This window comes from Marmota monax, unplaced genomic scaffold (assembly GCF_021218885.2).
Source record: "Marmota monax isolate L192 unplaced genomic scaffold, Marmota_monax_Labrador192_F-V1.1 WCK01_AAM20220418_F8-fsc00006, whole genome shotgun sequence".
NCBI lineage: Eukaryota > Metazoa > Chordata > Mammalia > Rodentia > Sciuridae > Marmota > Marmota monax.
The window spans coordinates 6310742-6324835 of record NW_026693712.1 but is presented as its reverse complement, the minus strand read 5'-3'; the positions used below and the strand labels follow the sequence as shown (position 1 = coordinate 6324835).

Below are 14094 nucleotides of genomic sequence, written 5' to 3'. Positions count from 1 at the left end.
GTCTTAATCTGGAAGAAGAAATTTCTAGGCAGCATAGCAGTTAGGCAGTGGCATGGATATATATATTGCTGGTGGCTTTTAGCCAACTTTATTGTGATGATCAGGAGCAAAAAGCAGAGCAGAAAGATTTGGAAAAAGTGAACTTGAAAGTTGGGACTAAAACTGGGTCTAAGGAAGTTGTAGTTGTTAAAAACATTACCACCACTGAAGAAATACTAAAGACTTTGCCCAGAGACAATAATAAAAATGGCTTGAGGGCAACTCAGGAGCTGGCAAGACCACACCCATCTCAAGTTCAAGGAAGTAAAGGTGAAAATTCTCTTGAGAAGAGACCAGTGAGGCACCCTTCTTGGACAAGGGGGCCTAGTAAGGTTGTTCAACATGCTCAGCTGTATAGGCACTCAGAGAACACTTCACCCAGGGTCTGTGGAGACTTGGAAACTGCTCAAGATGGTGGCAGACCCTGGCATCAACCATCTGGTGCTGGTTCTACAGGAATGCATGATGTTGGAGTTAAGGGGTCATGAAGGCTTCCACCAGGATTACAAAGGAAGGCCTTGGAAGCCAACAAAAGTGCTGCAGAACTTGAGTCCCTGAGGGCTCTCCCTAAGAAGGCAAGGTATGGAAATTTGAGGAGGAAGCTAGAGCTGCAGTGGAGACCTCCGCCAACAGAGATTAAAAAATGCCAGTAACATGGGACATTGTCCTAGGAAAACTTCAGGAATTGACCAGAGACAAGCAAGTACCCCAGATGGGAGACATAGAGCTACAAGATTTGTTTGTACAGCTGGATTTTGGTCCTCCTTGGGTCCTATGCATTCTTTCCATGCCCCTAATTTTGTGAATGGAAATGTTTATTCTGTATCTTTATATATTGAATATGTTTAAATTGCTTTAATTTTACAGAAGCTCATAATGAGAGATTGCCTTGAGCTTCAGAGAAGACACTGGACTTGAACTTTGAGAAATATTGGAACTGTTGAGACTGTGAGCACTCTGGGAAATGACAAAGTATATTTTGCGTTGTTGAGAAGGTTGTGAGTTTTTGAGGGCCAGGAGCGGAATGTTATAGGTTAGATGTAATATCCCCCCAAAGCTAACGTTTAAGACAATGCAAGAAGGTTTAGAGAAAAAATCATGGAGTTGTGAGTGTCTAAACTTAATCAGTGATTTAATTCCCTGATATGAACTAAATGACTTATAACTGAAGGCTGATAGGGTGTGGCTGGAGGAGGTGAGACATTGGGGGCATGATTTGGGGGTATATATTTTGTATCTGGTAGGGGAAATTATCTCTCTCTGCTTGCTGATCACCCTGTGAACTGCTTCATATGTACACTCTTCATCCATGATGTTCTGCCTCACCTCAAGCCCCAAGGAATGGAGATAGCCTTCCATGGACTAAGACTTCTGAAACCATAAGCCTTGAAACAAACTTTTCCTCATTTAATGATAAAATAATGTTTGTTTCAATAAACGATACTAAGTACACTGGGTATCTAAATGCAAAAGAATGAAGTTGGACCTTACTTTTCACAATATACAAAAATTAACTCAAAAATGAATCAAAGGAATGAATATAAACGGTAAAACTCAAACTCTTAGAATAAATCATAGATAATATTCAAGATCTTGAACTAGTAGATGATTTCTTAGCTGTATCATCAAAGTACATGTAAGGAAAGGAAAAAAAGGAATAAATTAGATTTTATCAAAATTGAATCTAAGGACACCATTGAGAGAATGAAAATATAACACAGGATATGTGCATCTATATCGGTGTCTATCTATATCTCTACATACTTCTATATTATACTTCTCTATATAAACATGTTGAAAGGAATGAAACTGATAGCATTCAACTCAAGAACAAAAAGACAAAGAATTTAATTTAAAAATGGACAAAAATTTGAGTCATTTTTCCATACAAGACATAGAAATGATCAACATTACAAGGAAAGATACTAAACATCATTAGTCACTAGGGAATTGCAAACCAAAACCACAATGAGAGATTACATCACATTTACTACTTTGTTATATTTTTTTTAAAAAAATCAGAAAATAACAAGTATTGGAGAGGATATGGAAAAAAGCTGGAATATTTGTATTTTGCTGGTAGAAATGTAAAATGGCACAGCTGCTATGGTAATTGGTTGGATGGTTTCTCAAAAAGTTAAACTTAGTTTTACCATATGAACCAGCAGTTCTGTTCTTAGGTGTAACTGAAAGGGAATCAAACAAACGTTTGCAGATGAATGTTCAATTCAGCATTGCTAGTCAGTTTTTCATTCCTATAACCACAAACCTAACAAGAATAATATGAAGGAGAAAATTTTTATTTTGAGCTTACAGTTTCAGAGGTCTTAGTCTATAGTTGGCCAATTCCATTGCTTTGGGCCCAAGATGAGACTAAACATCATGGCAGAGTGTGTGTGTGGTGGAAGAGAGCTTTTTAGCTCACAGGAGCCAGGAAGTGGAGGGAGACAATGAGCTGGGGACAAATATAATTCCTAAGGGCATGCCCCAGGACCTCTTCCTGCCATGCCCCATGTGCCTACAGTTACTACCCAATAATCCATTTAATTATTAATCCATCAAATGGATTATTGTATCTATGTAGGTGTCGCTCTCATAATCTAATCATTTCACCTCTGAACATGCTTGCATTGTCCAACACATGAGCTTTTGGGTGAACACCTCATATCCAAACCATAACAAGCACTTTATACAGTAGGAAAGAGGTAAAAACAGTTGAAAAATGAATTTAAAAAATGTGACATATCTATACAATAGAATATTATTTAAGCATAAAAAAGATTAAAGTACTCACACCTACTACAATATGAATGAACTTTGAAAACTATATGCTTTGTGAAAGAAGCTATGATCCCATTCATATGGAACACCATAAAAATATAAATCCATAGAGACAGATGTTGGACTAGAGCTCTGCATGGGTTATGTGGAGAGGAAATGGAAGGTGACTTCTTAATGGTTTTAACACTTTCTGTAAGGGTGATTAAAATATGTTGGAACAAGAGAGAGATGATGATCCTACAAAATTGCAAGTGTACTAAATGCCACTACATTTTATTTTGTGAATTTTATTTAAAAACAAAAACAAATGAACAAAAAAGAAGAGATAAAGACAAGATATACGAAAACAAAACAAAAAAATTCAGCGTCATTAGACCAGCAATACAAAAAATAAAATAAACCAAAAGCAACATAAGGAAGGGAAAATAAAATAAATGCAGAAATCAATGAAACCCAGAATGAAAGAATTAGAGCAAAAAGAAAAAAAATCAACAAAAGCAAAAGCAATTAATTGAAAAAATGAATCAAATTGACAAAGGAAACAAGAAAGACACAAATTAAAAATATCAGGAATGAGCTGGAGACGTAGCTCAGTGGTAGAGTATGTACTTACCATGCTCAAGGTCCTGAGTTCAATCCCCAGCACTGCAAAAACAATGAAATTATTAGTAATGAAAGAGTGGCCATGAAAGGATGATAAAGGACCTTGTGAACTAGTCTATGACCATAAATTCAGCAAGTTAGCAAAGGAACAAATCACCTGAAAGACACAAAATGCCAAAATATATTCAAGAAGAATGAGATAATAAGATTGGTTCTGTGTATTTTCTTCAAACAGTTCAACTTGTAGTTAAACCCCTTCTAATAAACACAAAAGCCAGGCATGGGAGTACATTTCAGTAATCCAGTGACTGGGGAAGCTGAGGAAGAAAGTACACAAGCAAGTTCATAGGCTACAAGAACATTTTCATTAAAATAAATTAAAGTTGAAATTAACCTTTGTAAAGTATTATTTTAAATAAAGGCCTAGTGGTGCATGCCTGTAATCTCAGCAACTCAGGAGGGATAACAAGTTCAAGGCCAGACTTGACAACATAGCAGCACCTTGTCTCAAAATAAAGAATAAAAATGGCTCAGATGTAGCTCAGTATTAGAACACTATTGGATTCAATTCCCCATGTCCACCCTCCCCCCAAAAAAGATATTGTTTATAATATCACTAAAAACTCCATGAAATACTTAGAAATAAATCTTAACTAAATATGTGCAAAATCTGAATATATTGTACAAAACATTGAGGAAATTGAGCAAGTAAATAAATAATAGAATGTTATATAAAAGGGTTATGGATTGGAAGACTTGATATTTTTAATTATCTCAATTTTTTGCACATTTATATATGAATTCAACAAAATTCCAATCAATATTCCCAGAGAAAATAAAAATTTTTCATAGTAGTAATTAACAAGCATTTTTTTCCCTTTTAGAAACATGAAAGAACAAGAATAGATGAAACAATTTTGGAAGGTGAGAACACAATTGAAAAACTGATACTATTGGATTACAGAATCCTAGAAAACTGATGCATGGTACTAGAGAAAAGCACACACATGTACTGTAATGGAGCCCAAAAATAGACCCACATGTGTGGTGTTAATTGCTTCTTGCTAGAGGTGTAAAGATAATTCAAGGAAGAAAAGATATCCTTTCCAAAAAAGAGTGTAAGAACAACTGAATATCGATATGCTACAAAAAAAATTAAAAAATTCCCAAGCATTAAAATCCTTGATCTTCACAGTAAACCTTATTCAAGAATTATCTCTAAATGGATTTATGAGCTAAAATGTAAAGTTATACAAATATTACAAGAAATAGAGCAAATCTTTGTTACATTGTGACCTCAGAGTTTGGGTAAGAGTTCTTAAACACATGCTTGAAGATCCTATGGCTCTGCTTACTGATCATCATGTGAAAACTTCCCTCTGCCACACTCTTCCACCATGATGTCCTGCTTCACTCTCAATCCCCAAGGAATGGAGCCAGCTGACCAAAAACTGAGACCTCTGAAACCAGCTTATAATGAGAAATCACACAAGGGCAATATGGGGAAATTAAGATAAATCCTTCCTTCGTCTCAATACCATTGGTATTAAGAATGTGCTCTACAATGTCTTAGGCAACAGAGCATTTTGGTATGCGATATGAGTGAGATGCTCCCATCTTTTTGACACCAATTATTAGGAATAAAAAGGAATTGAATACCTCAAGTGTAGATATGATGAGGCCTTCCAAAGCCCAAATTTATTTTTAAAAATTAGACTCCCAATGACAAGTCCATTGAATTATTGTACAAATTTTAATTTTTAAACAAGTAAATATCAGTCTCTATAACCCATTGAAGAAAAAAAAAGTCAATATAAACCATTACCCACACCATGAAGCAAAGTTGCTAAATTGAAATTATACTCAGTGTGTTCTTTCACCACGAAAAACTCAAACTACAAAACAGTAAGATAAAAGAAAACTTCCAAAACCTTGGGAAAAAAGCATAATTCTAAATATTCTATTAGTCAAGAAATTTCCCAAGAAAATAAAATAGACACTGAACCTAGTGAAAAAATATTTAAAAATTTGCAGAACACATCTAAAGCAGTACTTGGAAATTAATAGCATTAAAACCACATTAGAAATGAGGAGTAGGCACAATTTAATAATCATTTTTACCACCTGAGAAATCTTGGGTGTTGAGGGCAGGGTGTTTGAACCAAAATGAAGCAGAAGAAAGAATTAATGTAGATCAGAGCAGAGATTAATTAAATTAATTAGAGACAATGGAAGAAATCAAGGAGACAAAGAGCTGCTTGCTTGAAATGATTAATAAAATTCACAAATTTTTAATAACATCAATGAAGGAAAAAAGAGACAAATTTTCAACATCAAGTATTAAATGGAATATTAATTATGACAAACCCTGAAGACATCAACAGCCTATTAAGGAAATAGTGTCCCCCTCCTTCCCTCAAAGAGGGTTCGTGTATTGGCAGCTTTGTCCTCAGTGTGCTGATGTTGGCTGGTAGAATTGTTAAGAGGTGACCAAGAGAAGGATTAGTGGGTCATGGGCATCAAGACTTGGCAAGACCATACCCGCTAAAGATAGGCACTTCATTCATGAGCCCAGGATGTCAGATGATTGAATGGGTGGATGTATGACAAAATTCCACAACTATGGATAAAAGCTCTTAGAAAAATTGGAATGGAGCAAGTTATGATTTAATTATATATCTCAGAGCCGTTGTATAGGTTCTAATCCTGCACCTAGGAATAAGGCCTTTTTTTCAGAAATAGCAATATTATGATGTAATCACCTAAGATGGGGTCATAAGAGAATAGGGCAAGCTGTTGTTTCAGTGAGACATGTGACTTTATAAGGAGAGAAGGGAAGGCTACTGATCCACTGTGCCTTATATCCTGATTATCTTCTTTCCTATCTAATAGATTTTCTATGTAAAATATTTGAATTTCCATCCTTTTGATTTTATGGATGTCCTAGGGATATGTCTGTGCAGTGTCCCTGGGCATCCCTTTACCATGAGATGGAGAACCACCTCCAATGTGAACCTAGAGCCACATAACTCCAGGGTGATGACAAAACCAGAGTTATTAGAGATTTTTCAAATGAAAATCAAAAGTACATTGAACTTCTGTAGAAATACTAATTTCTAAACAAGTATATATCAGTCTCCATTACCCAATAAAGCAAAAAAAAAAAAAAAAAAAAAGTCTGGAGCTCCTTATTCCTATTCTGAAAATGAAAGCAGTCCTGGAGGCCCAAAAAGGAAATGACCACTGGGAGTTATGGCCAGGCATGCCTGGGCCATTGCTTCCTCTGATGTCACAATGAGCCATTGTGAGCAAGTGTCAAAGTGCAGGTATATAAGAGAGTGGCTTTGGCTGAGTTTTTGTCCACAAGTACAGGAAGCTCTTGGTGGTGACCTGTCGGACTCCCAGATAGTTAGCGCGTTTGGTGGTTGGTGGTTGGCAGTTGTTGGTGGTGGTCTTTGGATATTGGTTCTTTGATTTGGGTTTGTTGTTTTGTCTTGTTTTTGTTTTTGATTTGGGTTTGTTGTTTTAGTCTGTTATTTTTTTTTAAGCTAGCATCCTTAGTTGGTGTTCCTGCTTAGGATGGATAGCCAGAGTAGTGAGAGTAGTGGAGTGGGGCAGGGGCCTAGCTCCTGCAAGACTACAGTCCTGAGGGACCAGTATGAGGTCCTGAGGGACATTGGGCATGGTGGGTTTGGCCAGATCAAACTAGCCCGCCATTGCCTCACTGGGGCGCAGGTGGCAGTGAAAGTCCTGCAGAAGAAAGGGCAGAAACTCCAGGTCCTCTCCGAACGGGATATGATGAAGAGCCTGGAGCATCCCAACATAATCCAGTTATTTCAGGTCATTGAGACCCGCAGAAATATCTACCTGGTGATGGAGCACGCAGATGGGGGCCAGCTATTGGACCAAATCCCGCTGGGTGGCATGCAGGAGGAAGAGGCGCGCAGACTGTTCCGGGAGGTAGTGTGTGCCGTAGCCTACTGCCATGACAAGGGCATGGTGCACCGAGACCTGAAGCCAAAGAACATCATGCTGGATGCCAAAGGTCACATCAAACTTATTGATTTTGGCTTCAGCACCTGGGTCACACCCGGCCAGAAACTGAAGGAGTCCTGGGGCACTCTCTCATACATTGCCCCCGAAATTATCCAGAGGAAAGCATATGAGGGCCCCCCAGTGGACATCTGGAGCCTGGGCGTCACTCTGTATTTTATGTTGACAGGGAAGCTCCCATTTATGGGATCCACCCATAAGGAGACAATGCGGCAGATCGTGCTGGGATTGTACCGTGACCCTCCCCACGTTTCTCTGGCAGCACAGATGCTCATTTACCAAATGCTGACCCTGGACCCCAGGAAGCGGCCCACAGCCAAGCAGATCCTTCGGCACATATGGCTGATGCAGGATGAGCGGCATTTACCCCCTCATCATGAGGCACTCCTCAAACACCCAGACCCCGAAATACTGACCATAATGTTTGATATGGGTTATGATCTACGCAAGACCTGGGTGTCCCTGGCCAAGAGAAAGTTCAATGGAGCCATGGCTACCTACCTCTTACTCCAGCACCAGAAAAACCAAGGGAAGGGCTTCATGTTCCAGGGGAAGCCTGTGCCTCCCATGGTTAAGCCTCAGCCATGTCCCCTGGATTCTTCCCATTCCCCTGTCCTCCCAATAAGGAGCCCCAGTGAGCCTGCCCTTCGCACCTTCTCCTTGCCCTGTGAGCTTCCTCTGCCTGAGGAGGCCAAACGCTTAGGGCAGAAGCATATCAGGGGGGCCAGCCAGCAGCCTATTCACTTCCACTTCCCGCCTGCAAGAACCCCCACACCTGGGTTAGCCTCCCAGTCTGACTCTGGGCAACTCCACACCAGCAGAAAGCTCTGGAAGCGGGTAACTAGGGGGATTGCTACCTGTGTCCGACAACTGTGCTGTTGCATACCACGTGTCAGCAATGGGGTGGCTCCAATGTAAGAGGGCAGAACCCTGCCAGATTCATGAAGTGTGGCTCCAGTGAAGGGGAGAGCTGACCTGACAATACCAGGGGGCAGCCAGAGGACCCTGTTCCCTGTGGATCCTGACACCTTGTTTGGGGCCTCAATCAAGTGGACTCTGAACAGCTGCAGGAGAAGATGTGCCAACTACCTCAGGTGTCTCTGCACGGGTTCCAGCCCAGAGCACTTCTGCATCCACCTGGACATCAGGAGTCTCCTCTGCCCCCACCTGCAGAAGACATCAGAGATGGCTCCCCTGGGACACTCCCCCCTGCACTGCTCCTCTGTCCTTTCTCCCATTTTCCTGAGGCGTTTCTTAAATATTTTTCAAATTTTGTAATAAAAGTATTGTTCAAAATAAATGTTTATAGTTGCTTTATTTGTAATCACCTGAATCTGGAAACAATTCAATTGTCATTTAGCTGTCGAATGGATAGGCAAACTATGGTATGTCCATACTGTAAAATGCTTCTGTAAAATGCTTCTCGGCAATAACATGAAGTCTGGTATAAACAAACATGGAAGAAAATCAAATACTTTATGCTAAAGGAAAAAACAGATTCAAAAGGCTTCATAGTACATGATTCCACTCACATGGCTTTTGGTTCCACTCACATGGCTTTTGGAAAAGAGAAGACAGACCATTGGATGCCATGGGGCTGGAGGTAGAGAGACAGAGGTGAACTACAGAGAATCCCAGGGGAATTGTTTCTTTGCTGTGCTGGTACATTGAACCCAGGCTCTTGTGCAGGATAGGCAAACTCTCTACCACTAAGCACAACAGGGAGACTGTGTTCTTTAGGGAACTGAATCTGGATTGTGATAACCTGACTATATTTTCATCAGAAGTAGCAGAACTGATGGCCAGTATACACCTGTGATTCGAGAAACTGGGAGGTTGAGGCAATAGGATTACTAATTGAAGCCAGTCTCAGCAACTTAGTGAGTCCCTAAGCAACTTAGACCCTGTCTTAAAATTCATAGCAAGCTTGGCATGTAGGTCTGTGTAAAGCAACCCTTGGTTCAATTACCAGTACACACAAAACAAAGTAGCAGAACTATAGACAAAGGGGTAAATTTTGTAGTGTGTAAATTAAAAACAACCAAGACAATTTTGAATAAAACCAAAAAATTGGAAGTATTTCTCTACTAGATATCAAGAAATATAAAAAAATGATATTTAAATAATTTATATTGGTTCACAAAAAAATAGACTGTGTATACAAAAATAATTTAGAAACATCTAAATGATAGAAGAGGGTGGGACAGGTCTGAGGGTGGGACAGGTCTGTATTTGCAATAAGAGGATAGGAGATCATTAGTTTACCATGTTATTTTTTAGAGTACAATTTATTTCTGCCTAACACCATATACAGAAATCAACTCCCTCACCAAACTTTGTCTAGAATGTTGTACAACAGGAATCTCATATACTGCTGGTGAGGGTGTAAAGTGACCTGAGCATTGGGGAAAGAGTTTAGCATTATTTACCTAAAGTGAAAATGTGCATATCTCATGATCCAACCAATTCCACTCCCTGACAGGCACATATGCAACAGAAATGTGTGCCCACGTGTTTCAAGATACCTGGCAGCATTTGTCATTGTAGCTCCGACCTAGAAACAACATGACTATCCATTAATAATGAAATGAATCAGTAAGAGTAGTGTGTTTTCTACAATATTGTAGCATAAAACAAGGGAAGGAGTAAACTATAAAATGGGTGCTATGGTTACATGGTGACAAACCTGTCCCATTCTCTGGGTTGTCTTTTTCCTCTTTATGGTGTCTGAAGAAAATTGTATTCATGGCCCCATTTTTTCACTCTTTCCAGCAGTTAAGCTCTTGGCATGTGACTAGGTAGTTCCCCTTAGAATAAAAGGTGGAATCATCTCTCTGCCTCTTGAATCTGGGTTTGGCCATGTAACTTTCTTGGCCAATAGAACAAGATAGAAATGAAAAGGGTCCTATTCAGAGTGTAGGCCTCAAGAGACATTGTATGGTTTTCCTTCCCTTTCCCCCCCCCACCCTTGCCTCAACCCCTTTGGCTTCTTACGTTTCTAGCATCACCATAAGAAAGACATATCCACGTGCTTTGTTTTGATCCTATCCATTCTTTCTATGTCCCTAATTTTGTGGATGGAAATGTTTACTCTGTACCATTATATATTGGATATTTGTAAGCTGCTTTTAATTTTATAGAAGCTCACAATGAGAGATTTCTTTGAGCTTCAGAGAAGTCATTGGACTTGAACTTTGAGCAATCCTAAAACTGCTGAGGCTGTGAGAACTCTTGGGAACAAATGTATTTTGCATTGTGAGATGGTTGTGAGCTTTTGGGGCCAGGGGAAGAATGTTGTGATTCACGTGTGGTGTCCCCCAAAAGCTCATGTATGAGACAATGCAAGAAGGTTTAGAGGAGAAATGATTGGGTTGTGAGAGTCTTATCCCAATCAGTGATTTTAATCCCCTTATATGGATTAACAAAGTGGTAACTGAAGTTCCAGGAAGTGGTTGGAGGAGGTGGAAATTGGGGTGTGGCTTTGGATGTATATTAGTATCTGGCAATAGGAGTCTCTCCCTCTTTTCTGATCAACATATGAGCTGCTTCCCTCTGCCACACTCTTCTGCCATGATGTCCTGCCTTACCTTGAGCTCCAAAGAATGGAGCTGTTCTTCTATGATTGAGACCTCTGAAACTATGGACCCTCAAATATACTTTTCCTCCTCTTCAGTTGTGCTGTTCAGGTCACTTAGTCACAGAACAAAAAATCTGACTAAAACATCACTGATTGAAGAGACAAAGGACATTCTGGATTTAATGTGGGAACAGAAAGCAGGCCATTAGTGAATGTTAGGGAGGTATCCAAGACTACCATCAAGTTCAGCGACCCCATAAGGATTCACCAGGACATGAAAAAGCTGTTATAATCATGTTACAGTTTATTACTGTGCAAGGATTAGGTTTAAGCTCAGCAAAGGGAAAATGCAAATGAGGAAAAGTCCAGGAGGGACCAGGCACAACTCTTGCCGTCCTCTCCCAATGAGGTTGCACAGAAATTTTTAATTCTCCTAGGGACGATGTATGATCGTACTGATGTTAAACATGCTCCCCTAAACCTGTGTCCACGTTTATATCCAGGAGCAGTCCTTTCCACATGCAGTGCTCTTATGATTGACCTTAGCTGTTTTGTCTAAAGCACCTCCCAAAGGTCAAACCAATATGGGGTAACTTAAAGCACAGACATAGAAACAGATTCTCCCCATAAATCATGTGGTTAGCATAAACAACCTAGTCAGTCTAATAAGTGTGGCCAAGGCCTCACTGCAAGCAACCAGAAATATTCTTAGCATACAGAATACCCCAAGGGCTCAGAGGTTCCTTCCAGAAGCCAGTCAAGATTCATTTCTGAAGACTGGTCTGTGGAACATGCAAGATTTGACCAATTTGGTCCTACTTTGTTAATGCTTTCATGTACAATAGAAAAACTGGTCATATCCAAATAAATCTGCATTTAATAGTATTGTACCAATGTTGAATTTTAGCTGATAATTATAATATAGTTGTTTAAGATGCTAAAATTAGAGGAATCTGGATATAATGGGCTGAATGTCCAAAACAGTATGTCCAAGTCCTAGTCCTCATTGTCAGTACCTATTAGTGTGAACTTATTTGGAAATAGGGTCTTTACAAAGATGAAATTAAGATAAGGAACCATAAATAAAATAATTATGGATCTAGGGTTATTCTTAAATTCGAAAGATTAGTGTCCTTGTAAGAGTTAGGAGAGGGAGATCTCAGACACTGATACAAAAGAGAAGTTCCAGAAAGAAGGTCATGTGAAGACATAGGCAGACATCAGTGTGAGGCATTTGCACACCCTGAATTCCAAGGATTGTTGACAGTCACCAGGAGTTATAAGAGAGACATGGAATACATTAATTCCCTTCAGAGGGAATTAATCCTGCAAACACTTTATTTTCAAACTTCTGGCCCTCAAACTAAGAGAGTAAATTTTGATTGTTTTCAGATACCGAGTGACCCAATTGCCCTAGGAGACTTATACTGGGTTACTTTTGCAACTTTTCTGTAAATCTAAAATTATGTCATTTTTTAAAACAACTATTTCTTTAACAAAACCGATGATTTTATGTGAAATATTTTTGGCATTTCTGGAAAAAAAAACCTAAAGAATCTGGCATTACCCGGACTTTTGCAATGGCAATGTTGAGTTGTAACTGAACAGTTGTGGTTCCCGTTAGACAGCGCCTTTTCCACAGGACTCTCCACTCTCAGTTGTACTTCACCTGGCCTGCCTTCCCTGTTTATGCGTAGTACTACAAGAGGTCTGTAGGCCTGTGCACATCTGGCCCAGCTTCTGCCAGTCATCACTGAAGAACTGGAGCAAATTCAAGAGACTTATATCCCACCCTTCTGAGCAGAGACAATTCTGTGCACTACCACCTTGTCCAGGTGATTGAGACACCAGCGTCAACTGTTCGCCTGAGTCACCAAGGAGTTGGCCACTTGTTTCTTTAATAGCATGGGGGAAGTTCCAGAAAATGTCTCAGCAATACCACAAAGTCCCAAGTGTCTTGTCTTCAAAGTGGGGTGTTTCGATGCCAGCTCCCTCATCTGCTTCTTCCTGTGCTGCTTTGAGCTTGTGAAAATGGACTGACATGCCTCAAACATGAACTTCAAAGTATGTAAGTTGCATTCTTCAATACACCCTTCCTGTGGAAGATATTGAGAATCATATGAAGTTGCATATTCTTTTATGCACCAGAGGTTAGATTTCCATAAACAAGTCACTGAGAAAGGAAATGATTTCCCTATATATCATTTAATCATATTTTACTTAACCTTTTAAGAAGGTATATGCTTTAGTTCTGTTCTTCAGAGCAATGTAACCACTGTATTACCTTCTATATGCTAAGCTTTCATGAAATTAAACAAATGGTTTTATATTAAACATGAAGGCATAATATATGCATTAGTAGACTGCGTTTATTAGAGTAAGCTATAAAATTTGTGAAGGAAAGAAAAAGTAAACTAGGAGAAATATTCTAAGCCTCAGTTGAATGTATCTCCCCTCAATGTCTGCTTTTTAAAAAGACTACAGATTTCTTGATTTTACACTGTAGAAAATTCAGTAGGAATTAACAAAACTTAAACCACTGTTACTTGCTTAAAAAAAAAAAAAACCTTCCTAAAAAAATTCATGAATATGTTTGAGGAACTTACCTCAAATATGCAGGTTGTCGAGTTCAGCAAATATCTGAATGTCTTTGTTTGTTTTGGTCCCTTCATATAATTATCACAAAGGAAAGAAAAGGGCATTATTCTTGCTTCCAGATGTCCCTTTCATCATCTCCCTTTGGACACAGGTGCAACTGAGATGTGTTTTTGGAGAATGGCTGTGGTTTCATGCAAGTTGAATGCTTTTTTGAAAATCCCATTTGTCATTATAACTTCCATGACAATTGCATCAATAATTATTTGTTCATCTATTAAACACATTTTTCTTGTTTAATAACAACATGCCGGGCACTGTTTGAGAAGTGAATACCACAATCAAATATCCTTGCTTACTAATTAGGGAGATGTGCTTTAGAGCAAGCAAGCAAGGAAAAAAAAAAAAACTGGCAGGATCCCAAGATAGAGAGCAGGGACAAGGAT

General features: G+C 39.2%; 1 protein-coding gene across 1 annotated transcript; it reads left to right on the top strand.

Moving 5' to 3' along the window:
- Positions 1–7002: 7002 nt before the first annotated feature.
- On the top strand, positions 7003–8394 carry LOC124103685 (sperm motility kinase-like). The gene has a single exon (XM_046460411.1). The coding sequence runs from the start codon at positions 7003–7005 to the stop codon at positions 8392–8394; it is 1392 nt and encodes a 463-aa protein (XP_046316367.1).
- The last annotated feature ends 5700 nt before the right edge of the window (positions 8395–14094 follow it).